A 26,563-nucleotide genomic window follows, 5' to 3' on the forward strand; every position below is an offset into this window, starting at 1 on the left:
CCAAGGACCACTTAAAAAATTCCAAGAAAGTCTGGCTCCTTGGAAGCAAAATATAGAGAAATGAGAGGTGAGTTGTTGCACAGGACTGTTTATGGACACAATTTCCTGATAAAGTTTATTCTGACTCTGTTAGCTTAGTGTATTTACCTCTTCAGACAGCTTCTCCAGCCTCTCATCCAGCTCCAGCCGTTCAAACGCCCGCGCCTTCAGCCTGGCCAGGCCTTCCTCATACGCTGCTTCGACTGCACTGGCTGCTACATTAGCTGCCACCGCTACAGCTGTGCTGGGGTTTCCATGGGGACCCGGATCTGTGGATGTCATGGCTTTTTTCATAAAAATCTCCCCCAGGGGAAACTCCACATTGGGAATATACCGGGCTGCAGTGTTGGAGTTGGCTGGGGTCAAACTCAGGTCGTCTGCACAAGGAAGCTCACGGCAAGGAAAGCGCCGCTCCTTTAAAGCTGAAGGCCGAAGTGGCTCAAAGGGGTCGTTGTTATTGGCGGGTGCGAGCAGAGCTCCCTCAGCCACTAGGGGCAGCAGAGCAGCAGCGTCACATACACTGTTGGATTTGGAGAGGACGTAAAGGGTCTCGTACGTGTGGTTGTACTCCAGGTGGGCACGCAACGACGACAGGCTTCGGAAGCGCTTGTGCTCCCCGCAGCGAGGACAGCGGTATGGCAGGTCCAAAGATGCCATTCCGTGCAGTAACTGCCGGAGGAGGGGGGGGCGCTCACGCAGCACAACGGTAGCGCCAGTCTGAGGGCACTGAGCTCGAGCACCTGACAGATCCTCTCATGGTGAGAACAGGGCAACTACTGGACATCAGCAGGAGAGAAGAGCCAGGTCAGTCACATGACCGCACTGGGTGGCAACATTCAGCTGGTCGTCTCATTTCATCTGCCATGGTTGCCTTTCCTAAGGTCCTAAAGAGAGGACGAAAATACAAGTTAAAGATTGTTGGTTTCATACAAGTATAATTCTAACATATACTGAGATAAAGTCACTCAAAGGCAAAAATCAAGTCAACTAAATAGATGCCAAGAAGCAGAGGACAAAGCTAAAGCTAAACCACCTGCCAAAATATACAAGGGAAGAAAAACAACGTGCCTTTTCCAGCAACACTACACGGCTTTTCCCTGCGACAGGGCCACATAAAACTCCCATTTGACAAAAAAAAACAACAACATTTTATTTACAATAGAGAAATGAACACAAATCAGTTGTTTAATCTGAGACATGAAAAATACTGGCTCATTTTGAATTTGATGATAGCAACACATCTCTAGGAAGACAGGGATGGGGTAACAAAAGTAGGTGACGCTAAAAAGAAACAGCTGGAGGAAAATTTTGCAAGTAATTAGGTTAACTGGCAACAGGTCAGTAACATGACAGAGCATCTTTTCTCAGCAGCAGAAGTGGGCTGAGATATAAAATACTATGTCTATATGAAGAAGAATTTTAATATCTCATCATCTACAGTACGTAATACAAACAACAGACTGAGAGAATCTGGAGAAATCTCTGTGCACAAAGCAGGCTTGAAAATCAAATATTGGATGTCTGTGATCTTTGGGCCCTCACGTGGCACTGCATTAACAATACGCATGATTCTGTCATGGAAATCATTGCATGGGATGAGCAAGACTTCCAGAAGCCACCATCTGTGAACACAGTTCACTGTGCCACTCACAAACGCAGGCAAAATCAAAGAAGAAGCTATGTGTGAACATGATTTATCTTCTGCGTTTAAAGCAGGCAAAGTGGAAACGTTTTCTGTGGTCAGACAATTCAAAACCTCAAATTCTTTTTTGGAAAACATGGATGCTATGTCCTCCAGACCAAAGAAGACAGAGATCATCTAGTTAACAGTGCTCAGTTCAAAAGCATCTCTGGAGATATGAGGAGCATCGGTGTTTATGAAATTGGCAGCCTAAACATCTGGAAAGGTGCCATCAGTGCTTTAAGGTATACACAGGTTTTACAGCAACATACACTCCCATCCAGACAACATCACTTTCAGGGAAGGCCTTGTATATTTTAGAGAGAAGATGTTAAACTACATACTGCATCTATTACAACAGCATGACTTTATAATAGAAGAACCCGGGTGCTGAAATGGCCTGCCTGCAGTCCAGATCTTTCACTGAAAGCAGAAAACATTTGGAGAATCTTAAAATTTAAAGAAAATACCACAAAGAAGACCCAGGACTGTTGAGCAGCTAGATTTTAATGTCCTAATGTGAATAAAATATGGGGTTATGAGATCTGCAAAACATTACATTCTGTTTTTATTTATATTTTACCCAACTTCTCTGGAATTGGGGTTGAAAATCCTGGTTATTGTTACATTTAGCTAATCTTTATTACAATATTAGAGAACAGTTTTCCTAATGTCCTCACCACAGGCCTCTCAATATTTACTACTCCAGCTGTCTGATCACTGAAGAAATCAAAGCCTGTCTCTCTCAGCTGGACTCATAATCCATGAGTTTAGCCGTCAAGAAACCTGAAACCTTTACTTCACCAAGGATTAAAAAGCAAGCTCTTGCACTTGTACTCGGGGAATGGTGGGGAAATGGAAATGGATCCATTAGTGAGAGTGCTTATTAGTGCCAAGGTCATTTTCCAGTCTTAGTCTAAGAGGTCAGACTGGATAAGGCTAAATCCTTTACAAAGGGATCTGGTAACCCACAGTAGTAAAGAAAAAAACCCTGATATCTGTTTTCAGAGTAACGGCCCTCATAGATAATGAAGACAAGAAGAGAACATGTAAATGCATAGCAAAACTTTTCCTTGGATGCATTTCTGGGTAAAAAAAAACAAAAAAAAACAAAACAAAAAACAAACACAGTTGCATTCAGAAACTGAAGTTAACTTAAGATATTCAAAATTATTTTTTGATTACTTTTTCCCATTTGCTATTCAGATGCAGAGCTGTGTGGGTCACTGCAAGAACAGTGAATTAGTTTGTTTTTTTTATTCAATTACCCAGAACTTGAAGCCCCTGATGAAATAAAAATTCAGCACACCATCCTTTTCTGGTTTCCCTGAATCAGCTTCTCTAATTACTGTAAAGCTCAGTGTTCTGCTCAAGTCTTAGACACAAGTGCACTGACAAACAATACTGAGTTCTTCACTCTGAGCCTACACAGCTACTAAATAATATCTGTAGCAAGGTCTCATTTAGAGTCAAGTCCTGCTGTGATTCATTGTCTTAATAAGAAATTCAGTAAACATGTTCTTGGATGTATTTGTTTGCTACATTTTATTTTATAAAACTTGTTTAAAAAAACAGTGCTTAAGACTTCAGTCACATAGAGCCTAGCAACCACCAGTTGCTAGGAAAAAATTAATATTCCCTGAGCAGTTGGTGAGTAGCTGCTGAAGGTTGCCAACAGTCACTGCAGTTGCTAAAGTCAGGCCAGGGATCCCCTGGTAACCACCGGTCAACTTCCACTCTTTGATTTGCTGCTTTCTGTTGCTAGGTGAAACTCCTCACAAAGAGGTATGCAGTGTTGTACTAAAAACCTCCTCACGACTGCAGACTGCCACAATCACCCACAAATATGCACAGAAATCAGCAACTTGAAAAAGTGCGACAGAAAACCAGAAACAGACCGTTTGCAATCAAAGTCAAAGGTGCACCTTTTAAAACATGGGCGAGGGAACTCCAGGCCTCGAGGGCCAGTTTCCTGCAGGTTTTAGACGTATCCTTGATCCAACACAGCTGATTCAAATTGCTAAATTACCTCCTCAACATGTCTTGAAGTTCTCAAGAGACCTGGTAATGAACTAATTGATTCAGGTGTGTTGGCTCAGGGTGATATCTAAAGCCTGCAGGACACTGGCCCTTGAGGCCTGGAGTTGCCCACCCCTGTTTTAAAACATGTCAGTTTCACCAGTATGGCACACCCTTTACTTTGACAGCAATCACTTCTTATTTTGCTAAGTTTTACAATCGCTATATGGTTAGTCAGTGAGCATTTGCAGACAAGCTGGCGTCTTCCATGCAAATCACAGGCAAACACAACAACCTACGAGCAAGCAAAGCAATCAAAAGGTTTTTTTGATCCCTCTCTGTGATCAATTTACAACTGCCAGTAGCCACTCGTCAACCAGTCAGAAATACATTTTTTCCTAGCAACCAGAGATAACCAGGGTCTCTAGACCCCTGTGACTGAAGCCTAAGCCTGATGCTTCCTTACATATAAAAGAATTATTCCCAGCTTTTTCAATTTAAGACTGTTTAAAAGGATCTGTATCAGACTGCTGCATCCCATTTGCTGCTGCACTGAACGCCACTCCCCTCAGCCACACAAAGCCCACTGGAGACACGGCGGTAGGCGATGCATTTTTCGGTCACACTTTCCAAATCATTACCAATCTGTAAATTTGCAGTCTAGAAATAAACCAGTCATAGTTCCCATCCCAATCATTACAGAGCATATCTTTATTAGGAGTTGTGCTCATCCAAAGGTGAACATTTCCAGGCAGACTGCGATTTATAAATATTATATTGTCTATTGTGTGTTGGTGTTTTTGGCTTTAGTGTGTACTCATGTGTGTACTTTTAGTAACGATCCTGAGGAATCTCCATAAATCACACCCAAGGGTATTTTTTAGGAAATGTTTCCCTATTGACAAGAAAATCAAACTAGCATCATTACATGTGGAATTTCTTAATGGTATCAGTTTAAATACTGGGTAGTGTATTATCTGCATTTTCAACATAGCACAAGCTACTTTCTACTATAAGGCAAGAACCATTTTACAATGACTGTAGAGTAGTGTTTCAAAGCCATAGAAAGCTCATGCTTGAAGCAGGGATTGTTTTACCAGGTAGTTCCCACCAAACCAGCCTGTTCTCATTCCCAGGAGTCACGTACTTCCAGTCTGTCAAAGGCAGTGGGGTCTCACAGATTTGACAATGTGTCCTCTGGGACTGGTGCCATAACACAGTCGTTATGCATCAAGAGGCACATTTTAACCCAAACCACAATCTTTTCCTAAACCTTGCCAAGTAGTGAGAGTAAAAACCAACACTGGCACTTGAACTGGAACCAACTCTCAGAGATCTCCTATCTCTCAGAAACTTCTACAACAGCTATTAATGAGTGAAGCAGCAGGCACTGGAAGCACAATCACAAATCCCAGATGCAGACCATTCTTCACAGTGGGCTCATACACTGGAAATCCCCAGAAGTCGCACAGACTGTTATTAGACGTCTGGTAAGGCTGGATCAGGGAGTGTACTGGCAACGCGTCCCCATTTATTAAAGGAGGAGGATTTCACAGACACAGTCACTGCACTGCAGTGAGCAGGCATTCCCATCTGCTTAAAATTACTCAGTGAGGTATTTAAACAGGCAGGAAAAGGAAGGAAGCGAAGCTGCTTTTAGCCACATGTCACATCCTGTCAGTGGAGCTCAGCTGAAACATTGAAAAGAAATGCATTTAATTTTCTTTATTGTGGAGTACTGAATAGCAGACATTAGAAATACAAAATAGAAACTATTGGGAAGATAATGTATGATTTACTTTACTTCATATGCACAGAAAGCATATTCAGGCCTCAATAAATGGACATCATTGAAGAAACACAGTCGCCTTATGACATCAAACAGAGTAAAGATATAAAAATGTATTTGTTTGCTTTAAAGTAGGTGGTAGCAGTTCAGATTTTAACTCATCAGCTCCACTTCAGTGACCATCAGTAACAACAAAAAGCCATCGGTCCCATCAGATCAGCTATCCCATCTGCCTCAAACATTTTGCAACCTTTAACTGCCAACTGAAAGGCTGTGTGGCCAAACACAGATCAGCTTTACAAGCTGTCCTTTAAAAGTAGAAGCACTAGAAATGTTAGGGAACGCTTTATGATAGCTTACGTTCTCGTAACTGCACTGATCACATCTGCAAAAACCTCAAAGCTACAATTGTATTTCAGTACTATTTTGGGATTCGAGCATATTCAGAATGGCTCCATAATAATGATCCCACAGAGAAGCCACGCAGAGAGTGCATTACTCAGCATCAAGCAGCACAGTAAGCTTGTGTACGGTATTTACAACAATCATATTTACAGTCATACTTTCACAAAATCTTTGGTTTTACCCTCACAAAGGGTAGAGAGACACAGACAGATCACACATCCTAAACAGCAATTAATTCCTAATAAAAGTTAATAATGTAGAAATTTTTTTTAAAAAACCTGCCGATATGTAAATGTGGTTAAATTCATCTTATTATTGTGCATTTAGACAGTTCATTAAACAGTTGAGTTAAAAGCAAAGGCTCCAAGCCTAAATGTACTTCCAGAAGGGTTAGTTTTCACAACTATATTACCGGCCGCTTCATTAGTTATTGATAGTTATGGTCACTGATAGCTCAGGCACAGTGCGGTGGCCTGCTGCTGTGTCCCATCTGCTTCAAGGTTTGACAGATTGTGCATTCAGAAATGCTACATACCTTGAGTAGAATGGCACTATACCAAGTCCAGTCCATTTACCATTTATATTATAAATATATATTTCGATTCAACAGTCACTTCAAGGCACTTTATACTGTAAGGCCTTGAGACTACAATAAACAGAGAGAAAACCCCAAAAGTCAGACAATGATCAATCACTTGGTGACAGTGGGAAGGAAAAACTTTTTTTTTTTTTTACAGGAGAAACCTCTGGCAGAACTAAGCCAATTTTAATTTAGCGAGGCATCATTTCCACAAGCTTATGCAGCGTCACAACATTTGAGAGAGTCGCTCAATTTTTATAAATTAAATTCTTTGAGTTGGTGACTTTTCTTTTGGCCAGGCATTGTATTTACAGTTTACTTAGTCAAATATAATAAGTTCTAATTAGAACTCACAGTTATTCCATATTTACAGTACATAATAATGTACAAATATCAGTAAAAAAATCAATTCAAGTTACAACCAACACTGGTGCGATGGGACCACAAATATACCCTTTACTGGCAGTTTTGCATTTCTTTATTGAGTAATTCAAATGAAGAGATTTAATGAAAAGCTACTTTTTAAAGGGCTTTTTGCTGGGAAACAGTAACAATCTCATTGTTAAACCCACAGAAGCTTTCAGACAGTCAAACAAGACGCAAAATAAGTCCAGTCAACAATCTATAAACCTATGACCTATTTGAGTGTAAGAGGGAGGACTTCATTTTGTGGTCCTGTACAACAAGGTCAAAGACTGAAAGTTATGGTATTAGGCATAAATAACTCTTTATTCATTGCTGTTTGCATTGGGGTGGTAATCTGAAGTCAGGGTTTGTTTAAAAGTGAAACGTGGTCTACCCTCCCACGGGGATTCTGCACATCAAGCAAGATGTCAAAGGTGAAAAGAGTCCAATTCAAAGAGAAGATAGAGATAGATATAAAGATATAGAAAAGTAATAATAAAGAATAAGAAATCTATCAGGACACACAGAGGTGTGAGGGTGAGTGAGAACAGGGCAGATAGAGGGAGTGAAAGTGTTTCTCAGCAGAAGAGGCGATAACAGGTTTTAATACTGAACTAATCTGCAGACTAGAGAGAAAAGCAACCGGGAGGTGTCAGTTTTGAGCTTTGTCAGTCATTTCTTATGTTCCTGTAATGCTTAACCAGCCGGTATATTCAAGTTCTTTGATCAAAACGGGATATTTTGAATATTATTTTGTTATCCATGAATTTTCAAATTCATATTTTACACGAAAAGAAAAAAATATTAAAGCAGAACATCATTTTTTTGATAAAAATGTCAAATTAAATTTATTTAATTAAATTCCTGAATACAAAATAAAATGCATTAGTGGCTGAATGTTATCCTTGATTCATTTCTGACCACTGTGCTCAAATTTGGATATAAAACCATGAATTCAACTGTTATTTTCCTAATAAATAAAACAATTATTTTTAGTTTTAAACACATTTTCAGTATAAATTTTTACGTGACATAAAAATGTCATATCGTGATATTATTGCTATAGCAACACCAGGTGTTTACATCCTATAGTGCACACAAGCTCGGGCATGTCTGAGAGAGCTGCAAGAGCCACGTGTCAGCCTTGTGTGACAATTTAGTATCTAAGAATAGAGCTGCTTTAACAACCTCCAACAAGACAAAGTACTTATATATGCAAGAAAACTTGCTGTTAAAGGTGGAAACAACAAACCTGTTTCACCACTTGAGGCAAAGAATACATCATCAAGTATAACCAGGCTAAAAAGGAGAAGATAACATCTCAGGTATCATTATTGCAGGTTTTCTTGAAATATCGAGATATAATTTTGAGGCTATGTTGTCCATACTTATTCCAATGTGTTTTCATATTATCCTTTACTTGAATGATCTTCTTTTAACTATCTATCATGCTTTAAGTGGGTTCCATGTGGCTAATTAACATATCATTACATAAGCAAATTTTTATAATGATGATGATTATGATAAGCGATAATTATTGTAACCACTTATTTTTATGTTTAGGGAAGCGCAACCTGGATTATTTTCTGTAGCTACAATTTCAATGTTCACATCCTTGTAGTTACGCAATTCAGGGCTGTGGTTGGACTGGATGTGATCCCAGTTGTCATGGGACGAGAGGTGGGCATACTCTGGGCCCATCTTTTGAAAGGCTAACACAGAGGGATTTGTTTAAACCAACAGCCAATTGGAACCACTAATTACCCTAACACACTAGTTGCTGGACTGCGTGAGGAAGCCGGAGGGAACCCACGCAGGCTAGCTGATGGATTCAAACCCAGGATTTTCTTGCTGTGAGATGACAGTGGTACCAAATGCACAACCATACAGCCAAACAGTTGCTGTGAGCACTAAGAGACATGTAAGTACTTCTTTGAAATGACAGATCTTTAAGGACACAACAACTTGAAGGATTAGTAATTAATATAAAACAGATGAAGTGAGCCTGAAAGGTAAAGCTAACAAAAGAAGTTGCTAAATAATAAAATATAAACTAGCAATGAATTAGCCTTCTACAAGATAACCAGGTTGACCTAAGTAGTGTTAGGTGAACTCTAACTTTTTGGAGCTACACCCAAATTTCTCTGCAGCATTTCCCCCTTGCTCAAAATGTATTTTTTGGTGGCGAGTGTAATCACTACAATTTACCAGGGTTCCCTAAATGCCTCACATGCAGGCAATCGGTAGCTGTCGTGTCAAATGTCTAGAACCTCAATGCTGCTGAAAAGATAAAGAGCAGACATGCATGCATTTATTTAGAGAGATAACAAATGTTAATGCTATTTTTCAAAATCTAACAGTAATTGAACAGGAGGAGATAATTGCTGAAAATAGTCAAGATTGGCTCAACCATCTCTGCCACTGACGAGACCTGAGAAACAAAGAAACTGATTGGCATCAGCTGCTGCATTCAGGCCTCACAATAATTGCCTTATTCACATCAGCAAATCGTTTCTAAGCAGGTGTACACACTTCTCACTCTGCTCTATCCAAAGCCACAACATCCTGTTTATGTGCTATATTTTTGTTATTGTTGATCAAGCTCAGGTTTAAACACCCGTTTATGTGTTTATTACTGAGGATACTATTAATGCTCATTATGGTCCTTGTAAGTGATTTTAAGAGTCTCTGACTGAACTGTGTTTAGCGTAGCTGGAGTTTCAAACTCCTGCTTGAGGACAATGAACACCGCTGCAGCGACTGCAACAGAAAGCTCAATCTCTGCACCGTGTGCATAAATCATGAGCTGGCCCTCAGGCTGCATTAATGATATGCCTATTAAAGGTTCAGCTCTAAAGGATAAACGCCAAATGATGGTCTGAATTCATTTATAAATAATAAAAGCGACCAGTCACAAGCGAAATACCCCCTCAGTCTCGCAGTCTTTGTTTCACAGGCTGTCACTGGGGTTCTATCACGCAGTCACTTCAGATTTATTTCTGCGTGCTCGTGCTCGCCGACAAAGATTTGTTTTGCTCGGAGGTGTGAGGAGGAGAATGACTCAAGGTGTATCACAGCCTTCATGCCAGTCCTCTGCAAAGCATCGCTTGGAGATGCTGTAGCGCTGAGCTCAAACTTGTGCAAGCCTCTCGGAGAGGTGCGACACGATCATCCTCCTCGACCCACGCTTTAACAATGGAGCCGTTATCCCTGCTGGTATTTCTCCTTTGGAAAATGTGCTCCTCCAACTACAGTTAATACCATGATAAAAACGCAGAGCAAAATAAACAAAGTGCGACAAAATGTTTCACATCACCCCGCCCCAGTGCTCTGCGTGGCTTCCAGTTGTATCAAGAATAATTAAAGGGGACACAGATGAGGATCCTTCAGAGTTTTGACACATTACAGTACACTATAGGCTCCTTTATAAACTTAATGAGAGGTTTAGTGAAAGCTCCTAAAGCCTTTTGGGTTACATGACTACATCAAAGTATGTTAGCCCTGAGTAAGCCATGGCACTCCCCTGACAGGACAACCTCATAGCCGTGGGCCTATTACCTGACAACAAAGGACAAGCCTAATCGCTTATGTCGAAAAAGACTTGGTACACTTCAGTTATTACACAATGGGCCACTCGTCTGAAGCATTTCATCTCATGTCACAGTATTACTCAGAATCCCTTTCGGCTATACATACATACATACATACATACATACATACATACATACATACATACATACATACATATATATATATACACACACACACACATACATATATACACACACATATACACACACACACACACACACACACACACACACACACACACACACACACACACACACACTCCTCTAAAGATCTGTGCAAACTTAGAAAACTGATCAGTTTTTAAGCAATAATGCCAAAAAGGCTCTGTCAGCATCTCCTCAAATGTAAATATTCAAAACATTCCTGATTTTCAATTACCAAAAAACTAAAAACAAATAACCACTTAACTATAAAACGCTGTAGTTCACACAAAACCAAATAATTTTTATGTGATTTTGTGAATAAATATTTCTGTATTTCTGATGACTGGTAAAGAAACTACGCATCAGATTGCATTAATAAAGGAAAGTCATTTATAGTAGTACTCCTGTGATGGAATAATACCACTTTGCTTGAAGTTCCTTGTGCGTTTACTACAGTGCACACAAAAAAAGTGGTAAGGAAATGTAATAAAGCTTAACAGATGTGTTCAGTATTAAGATTTTGACACATCAGTCCTTTTTACAACTGAAGGATTGGATGTATTAATCAGAACTTTTCTTCTGGCATTTGGGCAGTTGCCCACTTTACTCTGATGAGCATCGAGCTCGGGACAGGACAAGGCTGCGACAGCCTCTCGCCGATCTGAGCTTATGGACAGACTCATCCTCTGGCTCGCCGCTGTCTGCTATTGATCCAGACAGCTGTTCACTGAAGCAATTACATTCAAGTATACATGTACATACAAGCATGCCAAGAGGATGTTGTTAGGCACCCTAACGCCACAAGTCCATGCTCATTATGTAGGCAAATCTGTGCACTGTACAAATTCAATACTGACAATGTAGGCGCATTTGTATTCTGCTTGTTCGTTTCCCCGGAAAATAGAGGGTTTTTACAATAATGTGGGTATGCTAATGAGGGAATATACAAAAACGAATTTTTTCTGCAAATTTCTTAACAGTTAATAAGATCAATTTATACGTCATACGCTTTTTTTCAGCAATTAGTTCATTTAAACAGCTGCCTATGCAGATAACACATCTGTCACCTCCACTCAGGGGTGTTAGATTCCTGCTTTCTCTCCACTGCGCATCTTCTCTAAAGACTACAGCAAGCTTCTTACTGTATGTTTGCACATTAAGCCCCTCCATGCCTGCCTAAACAATAATGGGGATGAAGCTCCTATAGAGGACGTGAGGAGGAAATGATGCAGAAAATGGCCTCTGTGATTTGTGGCTGCATTTTGACTGTCTCTGAAGTCCTCTTATACTCATTAATCCTGGGCTTGTGGTGGCATAACATGCAAGTTGCAGGTGAAGAAGTGAGGGTTAAATATTTAAATAGTGTTCATAACATTTTTAGATATCACTTATTGATGTTTTAAGTTTAAAAACCTTAAAACAATAAATGAAGATAAGTAAATATGGCACAAGAATCATTTCTACATTAGGGTCAATACAGTCGTTGATAGTCACAAGCCATCAGAAATGCTTAAATGCTCTGGGACAGAGCCATGAGTCTGATATTCGATCTGTACTTGATGGCCAGACAAGTACTTTGTCCAGCAATGCAACTTCAACTCCAGTGTTTACAACACTCTCAGTGCTGTCTGTAGCATGCGTAGCAGGATATATGGTCCTGTGAAAAACTGCTTCAATAGGAATTAATCAAATGCACTTGTATGACCACCTCTATGAAAGTAGATGTTTTGGCAGTTTGCTGGTCTGGAGCATACAGGTGTGTGTGTGTTAACAAAAGGCCAATCTTCCCAGGAATGGAAATCCCAGGAAATTCACCCAAAGGTCAGACCATGAGTGCTCAGAGAAACTGCAAGAAACCCAAGAGCTACATCTTAGACTCTAACAGGAATCAGAATGTCAAATGTTAAAGTTCATGATAGCACAATTAGAGAAAGACTGAACAAATATGGCTTGTTTGGTAGCTTACCAGGGGAAAGCCTATTCTCTCTAAGTGTCTTGCAGCACTGCTTAGGCGGTGCATTTAACAAAAACAGAGCATATCAGCACTGCTGGCACCATGTTGGACGGGTGATGATTTGGTCTTGCTTTGCAACCATAGGACCTGGACACTTTGCAGTCATTGAGTCGACCATGAACTCCTCTGTATACCAAAGTATTCTTGAGTCAAATGTAAGGCTATCTGCCCAACAGCTAAAGTTTGGCCCAATCTGGGTCACGCAACCGGACAATGATCCCAAGCACAGCAGCACATCTACGACAGACTGGCTGAAAAAGAAAAGAATTTAAATGTTGCAATGACCCGGTTAATGTCCAGACCTCAAGACAATTGAAAAGCCCTGGCAAGATCTTAAAAGAGTCGAACTGAAGCAACACTGTAAGGAAGAGCAGGCCAAAAATCCCCCACAATGATGTGAAAGACTGATAATGTCATACAGAAAACAGTTGGCAGGCTGTACATCTGCAGAAATAAATAAAAATAACTAAATAATCTACGTTAAATTCTAGAAATAAAGTACATAACAAAACACAGCCAGGAGAACATAATGAGCTCCAGCACCAAAAATAAAGCTGATGGCTGCTACTCCAAAAAACTAGCAGAAATGCCAAAATCTTACTTTGTTTATGTCTTTAGCACCAAAACACCTATTTAACTAAATTTGTTCTTTCTCATTATTAAAACATCTCAGTTTGACTAAAGCAGATGTCACCAAGACAGCCCCAGCAAACACTTGTTTATTTCCCTTACAAGAAGCTACTTCATTCAGCTTTACGTCACATTTTTCAGTTTGTTGCTCATAGTGACTCTGTCCCACCAGTGGGACCCCACCCCTCAGTTTGAGAACTGCATACTGAAAGGATGCAGATTAAAATCTTTGGGAAAACAGCAAAGACGGTGGCAGAAGTGTAACTTCTGTAGTAGTTCGGGGACCTTTTTAAAAACTTTGATGAAACTTGGGGCAAAGTCAATGAACATTTTTAAGCAGGTTTTACCTGGACATGTACACTTTTAATGTCCAAATAATCAATGAGATTTAAGTTAAGATAATTTAAGTTTAGATAATCCTTCAAAAAAATATTTTCCAGAGGAGTGCCTGGAGGTGTCACCATGGCAAGACCTGCATCAAAGGATCCTACCAGATAGATAGCAGTACAGACAGTAAGTATTGTGCATCTGTATAAATACTTGCCTCACATGTGATCAGTCAGGAAACCATCTGTTTGCACTGACATTTGCATGACGAATGGAAACTGATAACCGGCTATGCTATAAACTGACATACTGTCTGCACAAGCATGTTGTATATAACTGCATTGCAGATAAAGGACACAGCTCTTCCTTAAATATAATGAGCACTCACAGGCCCTGACAGCTCTGTTTGCAAAAGAGTTCAATCTACTTCCACCCTGTACAAACTCAGCTCTAATCTTGCAGCCATCCCTCTTTTTTCAGCATGACTGCCCCAACTTTTGTCACATCAGATTTCTACAAACACAGCAGCAACATAAAGGCTAAGGCCCACTGACTCTGAGATTTCTCCAGCTCTGTAGTCATATGACAGTTTCCCAAACTCTAGCAGCATGCTGCCTTAAGAGCTGAGGGTACATCAGGGGAGTTTGAGGAGTCCTTCGGGTATATTATTATTATTAGACCATGCATATAGAGTCATGACTTCCTTTGACACTTTCCTCTTGAATCCAAGTGTGCTCAGAGGAACAGCACAAATCTGTGCAGTGAACACTGTATAGGCTATAAGGGGGGGAAACATGCAGATTTATGCTCAAGCTGTGTGAGCACATTCAATAAGCAAACACATACAACTTATAACAGACAGCATCCTAATATTTCTACATACAACCTGTCCAGTTCCTACAGGCCAAGGCCGGCCAAAGTCTCAGAGCGATCCCTGAAAAGCTGCATGTAGCTGTCGCCTGACAGCCGCCAGCGACGTGACAGCAACCACTGGATCATCCGGCGCTGACGATCTTTGATCCTCACATTTTGCACCGCACATAGATCAACCACAAGCAGCCGATCAAGTGGGTGTGGACGAGCGGCACCACCAAATGTTATCTCACAGCCACGAACGCCTCTGCAAGCGCGCACACATATACACACAAGCCTAGGCCCGGAGTCCAGCTTAATTCACACCGATGCTCGTGACAGCAGCCGTGCACAACGGGGAGGGGACAACCTGGCGTGTACCCGATTTTCTCCTGTGTTTTCACGGCAGCACTGGCTCCTTGCTGGACCCGGACTCCCGACGTTGCATAAAATTCGTTGCACGGGAAGAGCGGAGCGGCAGCAGTGAAGCGACAAAGCATGCACACACACACACGCTGACACAAACGTGATCGGAAGACAGAGGGATGTTGGAAAAAGCAAAAGAAACGTGCGGTCTCACTCACCTCCTAATCTTCTCCCCATTTTTCTCCCCCTCCTGCTCCAATCAAGGGACCGCTCCAGCCTTCAGTGACGTCACGCAGCCCGTCTCTGCAGCAGAGAGCAGCAGCAGGCCTGCAGAGGACGAGCAGGGAGGAGAGGAAGAGGGAGGAGAGAAGGAGAAAGAGAGAGGGGGGAGAGGAGCAGATGCAAAAATGTGAATCATTAAGAAAAAAAAAAGCCCTTCTGTCCTCAGGATAGAGAGAAGATATTGTACCAACTCAGGCTGTGGAGGTGGAAATTGATTAGACATCATATTCATCCAGCTCAGCAGCTCACCATCACAAACTGAAAAGACAGTTTTGTCCTACCAGCTGCCTGTTTGCCTATTAATTAACATCAAGTAAACATGGGTGAGGTAACATCTCTGTCATCCAGGCAGCATGTTCACGTGTCTTTGGTCAGAAGAAGACGGAAAGGGTCTTTTAATTCAACATATGCTGAGATATATTTCTCCCATACTGGTTTCTCTTCATTGGCTTCCTGTGAAATCCAGAATCAGATTTAAAATTATTCTCCTCACATACGAGGTCTTGAATAATCAGGCTCCCTCTTATGTTAAAGACCTCATAGTACCGCATCACCCCAGTGGAGCACTTCGCTTACTTGTAGTTCCTAGGATACTTAAAAGTAAAATGGGAGACATTTTACAGGTTTTCAGAAACCAGCTCCTAGTTTGGATTCAGATGATAGACACCCTCTCTACTTTTAAGACTAGGCTTAAAACATTTATTTCTGATCAAGCATACTGGTAGGGCTGGATCAGGTGACCCTAAATCCTCCTTAATCAGGCTGGAATAGGTCTAGTCTGCTAGAGGCTTCCCATGATGCATTGAGGTTCTTCACTCACCTTTTTCACTCTGTGTGTTTATACACCACTCAGCATTTACTAATTAGTTATTATCCATCTTTGGCTCTTTTCTACAGCACGTCTGCCTCTCTCCCTTCAACCCCAACTGTACTTGGCAGATCACCGCTCCTCTCTGAGTCTGGTTCTATAAGAAGTTTGAAGGTAGTTTTTCCTTCCCACTGTCGCCAAGTCCTTTCTGATAGGGTTGACTAATGATAAATCTAACAGTATTTTGTTTGTTGCCAATCATTAGTCAGTCCACATAACAATTAATTATCAGCTGTTTTGATAACTGCTTCTCAATTCAGTTCAACTCAATACATTTATATAGCGCTTCTTATATTGCTCTATGAGCAAGAATTTGGCGACAGTGGGAAGGAAAAACACCCTTTTAACTGAAAAAACCTCCAACATTTGAAGAGGCAGCCATCTGCCGTGACTGGTTGTTTTATTGTTTTGTTCTCTTTTTTTACACAATTCTGCATCACCCAGATGTCAACACAGGTCCCAAAAAGTGCCAGTAAATTAATAACAGCTAATTTCTTTGAGTTTTTATAGAATAAAAGTATACGTGTTTAAGTTCACCTGCGATATCAAAAATTGAAGATGCTTGGTTTCAAAGATCATCTATACAGTTTTAGAGCAAAACACATCATTTGTAACAGTTTCAGACAAGATGTGTATCTCCACCTGATAAATGTATCAGTGGCAATGTGTTTAAAGTTAGGAATTAGGATTCATGCAAGCTAGAGACAGAATCTGTGAGAAATACAATTTATCAATTCAATTAGGATAATGTGAATTCAAATAATATGACTAATGGATAATTTTGGTACATTTTCTTTGAGAGATTTAGAGACGGAACACAAGGATTTTGGATGGGCTACAGCCCGGTGATACTGGAATAACTGGAACAATGGTTAAAAAAGTCACACAAGTATTTCTTAGACATGCTTTATAGATGTAACGACTAAGGGCAGCTAGTTCAAAGATTTAGGGACTGTTCATGTTTAAGTGAATGCATTAAATTTACAGTGTAGTAACAGTTATTGCAGCTATGATGTGTTTGTCCTCCATTGTTGTTAATTTATGATGGGATAGCTGGTGTGTTTATGGCTCAAGGTGGTGTTGAGTTTGGTTAGTGACTGGCCAGCACGAGCCCCACACCGCCATGGTAATCAGTCACTTCTGGCTATTGTTCCCATTTAGCATATTAATGCTAATAAAACTGTGTTACTGGGACAGAGTAGTGTATAGATCACAGGAATAACAACTGGAGACTGAGATCTTTGTATCATGATTATTTCATCCATTTGGATTTGCCACCATTTCTCTGCAGCTGTCTTCCCAACCATCTCAAGGATTTCACAAAAACTCAAAAAGATTGTGTCACAAACAGTCTGTCTCAGGATCTGAGGGACTTGCTTAATGCAGTTCACCATTCACTGGCTTTTGTTTTAGCTTTGATCATAACTTTTATGATAAAGATTCGATTTATTTTCTTTAAAATTATGTCAAGGTTTTCACAAAACACTCTGCTTCTTGTTAGGTTTTTGTTTTTATTTTTATTTTTTATCTTTTTGGCTGTGCTATTTTAATCTTGCTGAGATACATGTTGGGCTGCATGTGGACAGCAGCACGCAGAACTAAACTTGGCAGATTTCACTTTCTTTTGTGCTCATTTCTCCAACTCTGATGGTTTCTTGCTGTTCACTACAGGCAGTCATGGTAAACAAATCACATTTTTTATGGGTGGTTCTTTGATAACACAGAGTTAAAGAATGTTCTGGACCTTTGAGTGCAGCGTGTTTGTGTGTGTGTTATAATGGGGGTCATAACTCTTCTGCTAATCATACAGTAGGCTTCTTTGTGGTGACAGAAAAGAGAAAAAAAATAATACACAAGCAAAAATCAGATTCCAGGGATTTATTCAGCAGCTGATGTTTGTCCCATGCTTCACAGCCTGTGGCTGTATTCTGTACTAATGGTTTAGAAGTAGCAGTCTGCAAACATGAATTTGTCTTTGTCATCCACACGTTATAGCTTTTCTTTTACTTTGCATGCGTTGCTTATATACATTTGATACAAAGACACAAGCATCCATCTTGATTTTGACTGGTTCTCCTACAGAACAGGACTCACTCAATAACATTAACAACCAGAAGTGCTAAAACTGTCTTTGTGGACACTCACTGGCCAGTGTATTAGGGACATTTTGGTGTGTTTTGCTGCTGGAAGCAACCATCTGAAGTTAGGTACACAGGATGGGCACGCTCAGCAACAATACTCAGGTAGGCTGTGGCATTTAAGAAAATATCCCCCACACCACTACACCACCACCAGCCAGAACTGCTCATACAAGGCAGGATGGATCCATGTTTTTATGTTGTTTACATGAATTCTGACCCTACCATCTGAATTTTGCAGCAGAAGCTGAGACTCATCAGACCACGTAATGTATTTCCAGTCTTTTTATTTCCCGGTTTAAGTGAAACTCTGTTAATTGTTATGATCTTTTGCATATCTTGGTTGTAATGAGTGGTTGTTTGAGTTAATTTTGCCTTACCATCAGCTGGAAGCAGGTCTGTCCATTCTTCTCTGACCTCTGACATCAACGAAGCATTTTCTCACTGGATATTGTTGCTTTTCTCTCGTTTTCTTTTCCTCTGTTAACCCTCGAGGCGAAAAATGGCAGTAGACCAGCAGTTTCTGAAAAAAATCAGACCAGACCATCTGGCCAACAGTCACGCCATGTTCAAATTCACTTAAATCACCTTTCTTCTTTCAACACGTGCCTATACGCCTGAATGCACGGAGTTGGCTAATTAAATATTTGGGTTAACGAAGAGTTGACCAGTTATATGTAATAAAATGGTCGGTGAAAGAGAATAGTACTTTCCACAGAAATGGAGGTATCATTACACAGATTTAAATCAGTGTAAAGCAAACAATGATGTTTTCATCCAGTCGGTGCTACAATAATAAAAGATGTTGTGTTTTAAAGGCTGTGAAATACTAAATCTCACGCTGTTGTAACTCTGTGTTCCTGATATTAAACACATAATCACACAATGATGCAAATTGATCCACTTGAATGATATTATTCAGTGTTTGCATGAATATGTGTTATTCGAGGCACATGCAAACACACTCTTTCTGATAATAGCTGACTAAAAGGGTGCATTTAATTAAAGGAGGTCATTAAAACCTCAGCATCAACTCAATCAATATCCTTTTGGTGTGGAAGAGGCTGAATGCCTCTTTATGTGGGGAAATTTTCAGCTTTCACAAGCTGAGCTCCAGCTTGTGAAAGCTGAAGCTCAGCTCTGCAGCTTGCAGACCTCAGAGTGAATGCACTGCCTGGTGTTTTGATTTGATTTCACTGTAGCTTAAAATGAACACAGCCACAACCAGAGGTGCTCTTATGTGTTTGCGCCTGTACACTTGACTGTGAGAGAGAGAAGACTTTAGCAGTGACTGAACGTGACGCACACAGCACATGTATTCACACAAACAGACACGATATAGTGCAAAGTCAGTACGTGAATATATTTCAATCTTAACATTAACATGTAACAGAGAGAGAGAGAGATGCATAAGGTCCATTCAGGAACTTAAGCACCACTCCCTGGTGAAAGATGAGAAATGCACTATGTGCAGGCTGAGAATACAATGAAATTAAAGACAATATATTTTTAAATATACTGCATCTAAATAAAACTGATAGACTATCGGAAATACATTTTTTGTTTAAAAAGCAGTTTGTTCTGGACATTTTTTTAAAATTCAGATGTCATTTTTTTTGGTGACAGACACTGAAATGGTGGTGTATCATACAATCTCAAAGTTATCATCAAAATGAAAAAAATGTAAAGATTCACAAACAAAAAAGAGAAAGAATCTCTTCACCTTTAAAAACAGAAAAATAAAACTTTTATTGTGGGGTCTGATGAGGAGTAACTTGCTTTTATTCGACATTGATTTACTGAATGTGGAACCACTATGTAAATATATATAGATATGTAAGTACAGTGATTGATGAAAGCCTTCTGACTTTTTTTTTATTGACTGGTATTTTTCACTCTCTGTGGTTAATAATAACAAACTCAATACTATTATAAACATAGGCAGAAGCATTTCAAGTCACCCAACTTATGAGACGTGGCAAAGGGACAACACATACACCTTACATCTTGTGCTCAGAGGTCTTTGATACCTTGTAGCATACCTCTGCTAAACAGTTAATATATATGATGGTATGTTGGTACGTTATGGTGTAACATGGTTGCAATGAGTTTTTGTGGTAGCTGTAGTTATGATATCTTTACCGTTTTGATTTTCTCATTGTTGCAATAAGGCACAAATGGAAATTCCAAAAGAATGATAACAAATTTAATCTAATATGATCTAATATACACTCACTGGTCATTTCATCAGGCTCACCTGATCAGCTGTTCATTAATGCAAATTTCTAACCAGCAAATCGCATGGCAGCAACTCAGTCCATTTAGACACGTGTCTGAATGTGGCATGGCTGTTCATGGTATTTCAGAAACTGCTGATCTGCTGGGATTTTCCCACACAAGCATCTCTATGGTTTACAGAGAATGGTCTGAAAAAGAGATTATATCTAGTGAGCGTCAGTTCTCTGAGAGAAAATGCTTTGTTGATGCCCGAGGTGAGAGAACGACCAAACTACTTTAAGCTGAAGGCAACAGTAACTCAAACAACCCACTCATTGCAAACCAGGTATGCATCTCTGAATGCAGATGAGCAGCAGAAAACCACACTGGGTGCCACTCCTGTCACAAACAAGAAACCGAGACTACCATTTCCATGGGCTCATCAACATCAGACTATAGATTAGAAAAATGTTATCTGGCCTAACGACCAAACGACCTAAACACCAAATCGTGGATCCATTCTTTGCCTTGTATCAATGATTCAAGATGCTGGTGGTGGGAGACATTTGGCACATGTTTGACCCCCAGAGTACCAACTGAGCATCTTCTGATGGCTGCTTCCAGCAGGATAGCACACCATTTCCAAAGCTTAAATCATCTCAAACTGGTTTGTTAAACATGAAAACTGGTTCACTGTAGTCATATAGCCGCCACAGTCATTGGCATTAATGGATGTACAGTTAAAAGAAAATCTGGAGCAACTGTGTGATGCTGTCATATCAATATGGACCAGAATCTCTGAGGAATATTTCCAGCACCTTGTTGAATCTGTGCCATGAGAAATTAAGGCAAAAGGTACATCTAAGAGTGTCCATTAGTGTAAATATACCAACTACTGTAATGTATAACACATGAATTAATATTGAAAAGCAAAGGCTCTAATCTTTTTTGATGTCTTTTGTCTTTTCACTAATTTCAATTTGAATTTGGCCCACTCAACTTTGGATTATTCTGAGCAAGCATGCAGAACATTAAAGTGTCAAATGGGCCATAATTCAACACTTTCCCGCAACTGTCAAATTATTCATGCCAAATGTTAACATTTCCCTCACCAGTCTTTCTCGCTGACTTTCTCAGTATAACTCGAAGGAGATCAAAGCCTAGTGAATTCTCTGTGGCCAGTAAAAATGCACTTTTAAAGCTGATGTTACAGCAATGAATAGACAGAAACACAGCGCAGAAATGTGGTCATTGTTGAATTGATATGTCACGAAGGGAATATTTAAGATTATTATCATTGATGTGCTCCTCTGCAGTATGACAGCGACCCATAGGAGTCACGGTAACAGAGATCTATCTGTAGTTATGAAAGAATGAAGGTGTCTGCACCACATTATGTGGCCCCTGAACGTAAATTTTCAAAGGTGCTCGGATATAAAGCTAAAACAATCAGCTTACTCTTTATGTCATATGTGGGTGCATAAAATGATCCAAATACACAGTTCTTGGTAGAAACTTCAAAACAACAAAACAAATGTTTGTCCTTTGGTCTGTGGCACTATTTATCCGTCCACATTGCCTATTTTTTGGGAGATATTGTCCACCTTCTCCTGAATATAATAGAACTAAATGGACCTCCACCCCCGACCATACGCTGTTGTGGTAGCTATTTTCTTACCGAACAACACCCACCAACCGCATTTCTTATACCTGCGATGAGAGGCTCGTGAAAGGGTGACAGGATGTAAAGATTAAAGGTGTCTCGCCTCAGCTGAGCTGTGCTGTCAGCCAGCTGCACAGTCGCTTTGACCTGGTGGATGCAGTTCAGTAGAAAAAAAATACAGACTTCGTGGTTTGTTTATTTATTTATTGTTTTTCAGAGTAACCAGGACATGATTTCTAGAACCAGATATTGCTGCCGGGTCTTTCTAAGATAATTTTTGGTGCTTTTTGACCACCACAAGGCACATGCCATCTGATTCCATTACATTCAAGAGAAGGTGGCCGATATCTTCAAAACTGAACATCTCACACCCAAAAAGGGTTTAGGTAGGATTACAGGAAGACTGAAAATATGTAGCTTTAATAGGGGGATGAACTGTCTCGTTAAACACAGATGCAGGTACATGCATTCTGAGGAAGAAGAAGCTATTTATTTGACTACGATGAAGATGAATCAATTAATAAAATTCCTGCTTTGCATTGTTAATCTGAGGTGGTCTGGGATCAAATTTGCTTTGATGACACTACAAGTGCACTCTTGATGAGCATTAAGTAAAGGATATGTAACAGTGAGAGTGGGAATTGGAATATAACTCTGAATATTTAAAGAAAAAATACCCCTCAGATATCTGTTTCCCTTTGATTTAGCTGTGCTGTCAGCTATATCGTTCCCTGCATCTCACAGTAACAGCTGACACCTTCTGGCTATTTCTTAAAGCATGTAACCCTTTTCATTATTTAAAAAAAAAAAAAACACACAGTAAAAACCCAAACCTGTTACATCAATCTCTACCCCTCTACGCCCTCTACATGCCGCACTCATCCAGTCATGACAGGGAAAGACTGACACACAAAAGCTTAAAAACTCTCTCCCTCAGGAGATTTTGATAGGATGAATATGATGCTGGGCCGTTTTCTCGTTCTCACGTCAAAAACCGTGGCAAATTTAGACCGAACACCTTTATCCATCCCTCCTTATTCATATTTATGAGAAGTGACTGACAAACTCATTGTTGGGTAATTACAGTGTGGTGAACCTTCATTGTCTTTAGATTGGTAGAGACTGAGACATGCTGTGCTTTGGCTTGCTGCACTAATGCAAACCTCTCCCATGTAGATATTATTAGTCGCTGTTTGCTTAGCAACCACAACACATGTCTGACATTTTTGTACGATGAAAACGCTTCGCCTGGAGTTTATTTTATTTTGGCTGTGAGAATGCTTATTTGTTTTGTTTTTTTTATTATATACAAAAAAGGTGACAAAGAAGAAGATGGCTAAGAAAACAAAGGCAAAGTCTCACATTATAATAATTATTATTAACAATATGATTATTATACCTACGCGTTAAAGCCAGAGATTAAAGCATGTTGACGTTATTTAACACTTGTGTTTTTAACTAATGCCAACACCACATGGGAAATCAGTGGAGGAGGCAACACCTACAAATAGCAGTGGTAAATAATTCATCCTAATGTTATACCTACAATATATTTATGGAATAGGTGTGATTATAGTCTGAAAACAAATCTAAGTCTCTTTGTGATCTTAAGATTGTTAAGCTGAATTTTACAGGTCACCTTAGAATAAATATGCCATACCTAAACAGATCAGTAAGCCAACAAAACAGGGGGGGAAATGAAGGCAGAGAAGGTAGTATGATCTGCGAACAGCAGGGGGCACCAGTAATATGCCTGGATTGACAGAAGTGTTACTGAAAGAGAAAAATACTTTTTAATCATCAGAATGAGATCAAACCAAGTATTTAAACTGTTTACAGACGCACTGTCTTGATGTGTCTTGATGCTAATTATTCCCTTTCTGGCAATTCTAATCAACGTAATCTTTATAGATAACTAGTCAGGTGATAAGAGTATGGAATACAGACTGATATAAAAGCTTAAGTGTGTGTGTGTCTGAGAGAGTGAGCTGCCATATTATCCCCCTGTAAATGTTCACCAGATTTTTTCTTCTTCTTCTTTTTTACAAATCAGTTTACTCACTGACCAGCGACCACACGCTGTGCAAAATGACAGCCAGCCTGGCTTTCATGAAATTCCTGCTAAATCAGTAAGTCAAATGGTCTTTTGCTGTCTGTTAACACTCAGGGTAACACAACGGAGCAACGCACGAGCCCGTGGGAGCTCGGCCAATATCAATATATCACCTCGAGTGCCAATTATACTCATTAAAGGGATAAAATGAGATGGAACTGCAGGCGAGCAGCTTGAAATTCATCATCACGTTCCCCGTGCAACAATGCAACTCCACTGCAAAGTGTGCAGTTTATTGTCGAGCAGTCCGGCCACGACAATGAACAATCTGGAGCAAGAGGCCAAATAACAGGCAAATACAAAAACATTTGGAAATCACTCGAAGACAAATTATTCATTTTGGCAAACGCTGCTGTTATTACTTGCACTGGCTCTTAACACATCTGAGCACTTCACATCCAAAAACAACAGAAAAAAATAGCGAGAGCTCAGGAACGTCATAACAGCTCAGTTACTGAGGAATTATAGTTTCATTTCTCTTCTCATACAAATATATGTTTTGAATTTTATCAGCTGTGTGACTTAGATCAAGAGCCATTAAGTGATTGTAGGGTGGCGGCGGTGGGGGGGCTGTGCGGAGAACACAGTGCCATCTTTTGTTTTCACTAAAATAACAAGAGTGGAAAGTGATGTTGTTTTGGCTCAGCACTTGTCAAATTAGAATGCACTGTACACGCAAACATGAGCAAAGCGAGGTTTTAGCCACCTCCTCAGAAGGAAAATCCCCACCTCTTTATTACACTGTGATAAAATTATTGTTTTGTAATAGGTTTTGTTCATTTTGGGTGGTTGGGGGGGGGGGGGGGGTGCTTTTACAGTACCCGGCGATCATGCTCGCCCCTGTGCACAGCTACAACCCAGCGGCCCGTGCTGAACCAGGACGCACCGTGCATGATCTGATGAAGCAGTCAGGTTTACAGTGTGGGCCGTTGTGCACTGTCGCACCCCAATAAATAGTTGGAGATTGTGTTTTGTCAGGAAAAATGAAAAAACAAATCTGCACAACAGAACGATTTTTCAAAAGAGTCATATTCTCGTGCACAAACTGCCACTGCACAGTCATTTCAGTTCAGTGCAATGCCTGCACTTAAGGAGGGCAGTACATACATAGCAGTGATAGGTGGAGGCTTTTCGTGTTGCGGGCTGCTCAGCATATGCCTGCACAGTCATTGTTAAAATGATTTCTGAATGGAAACCAGTGTAAGTCTGCAAACACATGTACGTCCTCATATAGTGATACACGGATTTTAAAGCGGGGTGTGGGGGGTGGTGGTGATGGTGGGGGGAATCTGTGTATCACAATGACAACGATTATCCAGATCTCTGCATCCTTAGCTTGAGCCATGGATGTTGCCATAGTAACACGAGTATGTCTTATCAAGTACAGCCCTTGTGATTTTTTTTCTTTTTTTTTTTCCCACTGCAACTTATTTAGGCTGTTCACTGTAGGTATGACAACAGGCTATTGAGTTGTTGCATTCATTTCCATGTTAATAGAGTTAACAGCCATTGTGTGTTAGCTTAACCTTTGATCTTGCCTTGTCAAATTGTTGTCAGCTAATATTAAATTAGGCTCGTAATAGAGGGTTTTTATGTAAATGATGTAAAAATGCTGCAAAACTATAAATAGGCGTAATTCAGCCGAGAGCTAATGTGACGGTCTCTGTGATATCAAAACATTTTTTTGCTGCGCTTTAATGATCGGGATCTGAAAAGCCATTTGTGATCCAGAGTGTTCAGAGGCGCAGAGGTTGAACGTTTAATCCCATTCAGCGCATCACGGTATATCCTGGCTGCAGAAGTAGGACGGCTGCGTGCATCAATGAGGAGTTTGGGGTTCCTTAAGAAGCTGAGCTCTCTTGTTTAAACATTAAAAGCTTCTAATTTCGCGCAATTTGCATCAAACCCTGTGTAAATAATCGCGAAACCGGTGCCAGTCTGGGGGCTTGCAGCACTTTGATCCCTGCAGCGTTTCTGCTTACAGGGAACAACCGCAAAGTGCAGATTTTATTTGAACTTGGGAGCCACTTTGCAGCTCCAGCTCGTCGCATACTTGCGCTTCCTCCCTCGTTGAAAATAATGAGGCTGTTTGATGTGAGGCCACTATGGGCCGTAATGAGAGGAGTAGACTGTTCAGGACACATGAAAGCTCTTCAGTCCATTTGGACCGTGAGCGGCCATTACGGTCGCGGGACCGAGAAACCGGGGAGGTCTGCTGACTTTAAGGGGGAGGGGGGGGGGGGATTTAATGATCGAGGCAACAGCCAAAACTGTCACCCTTTTAACATCTCGCGGAAGGAGGTAGGAAAATGTTTCAGAGGTGTTAAACACAGGGAGACCCGCGACATCTGAGGGCACGGTGAATGGGCCATACGAACAGAAACGCGGTCACATTCTCCAAAAAAGGACTGAGTGCAGCCCAGCTACTGTAGGAGATCACA

The 26,563-nt window shown here is 40.4% G+C and overlaps 1 protein-coding gene and 1 long non-coding RNA gene across 4 annotated transcripts in view; one reads left to right on the top strand and one right to left on the bottom strand.

Moving 5' to 3' along the window:
- Positions 1–15,170, bottom strand: part of fbxo41 (F-box protein 41) — an 80,945-nt gene extending 65,775 nt beyond the window's left edge. For 2 of the 3 annotated variants that reach the window (XR_013909702.1, XM_026171179.2), the window contains exons 1-2: positions 15,060–15,170; positions 148–923 (exon numbers count right to left, since the gene is read on the bottom strand). Coding sequence is in view for 1 of the 3 variants with exons in the window: in XM_026171179.2 (XP_026026964.1) it covers positions 148–696 (549 nt within the window). In the remaining 2 variants the exon portion in view is untranslated. Of the gene's footprint in view, positions 1–147; positions 924–14,509; positions 15,003–15,059 lie in introns of those variants that run through there. The other variant, XR_013909703.1, reaches the window with a different exon arrangement.
- Positions 585–17,608, top strand: LOC145429465 (uncharacterized). The gene is made up of 3 exons (XR_013909704.1): positions 585–843; positions 13,737–13,809; positions 15,106–17,608. It is a non-coding gene; the product is annotated as an uncharacterized LOC145429465 (long non-coding RNA).
- Positions 17,609–26,563: the final 8,955 nt, after the last annotated feature.

Source organism: Astatotilapia calliptera, chromosome 6 (assembly GCF_964374335.1).
Source record: "Astatotilapia calliptera chromosome 6, fAstCal68.1, whole genome shotgun sequence".
Classification (NCBI taxonomy): Eukaryota; Metazoa; Chordata; class Actinopteri; order Cichliformes; family Cichlidae; genus Astatotilapia; species Astatotilapia calliptera.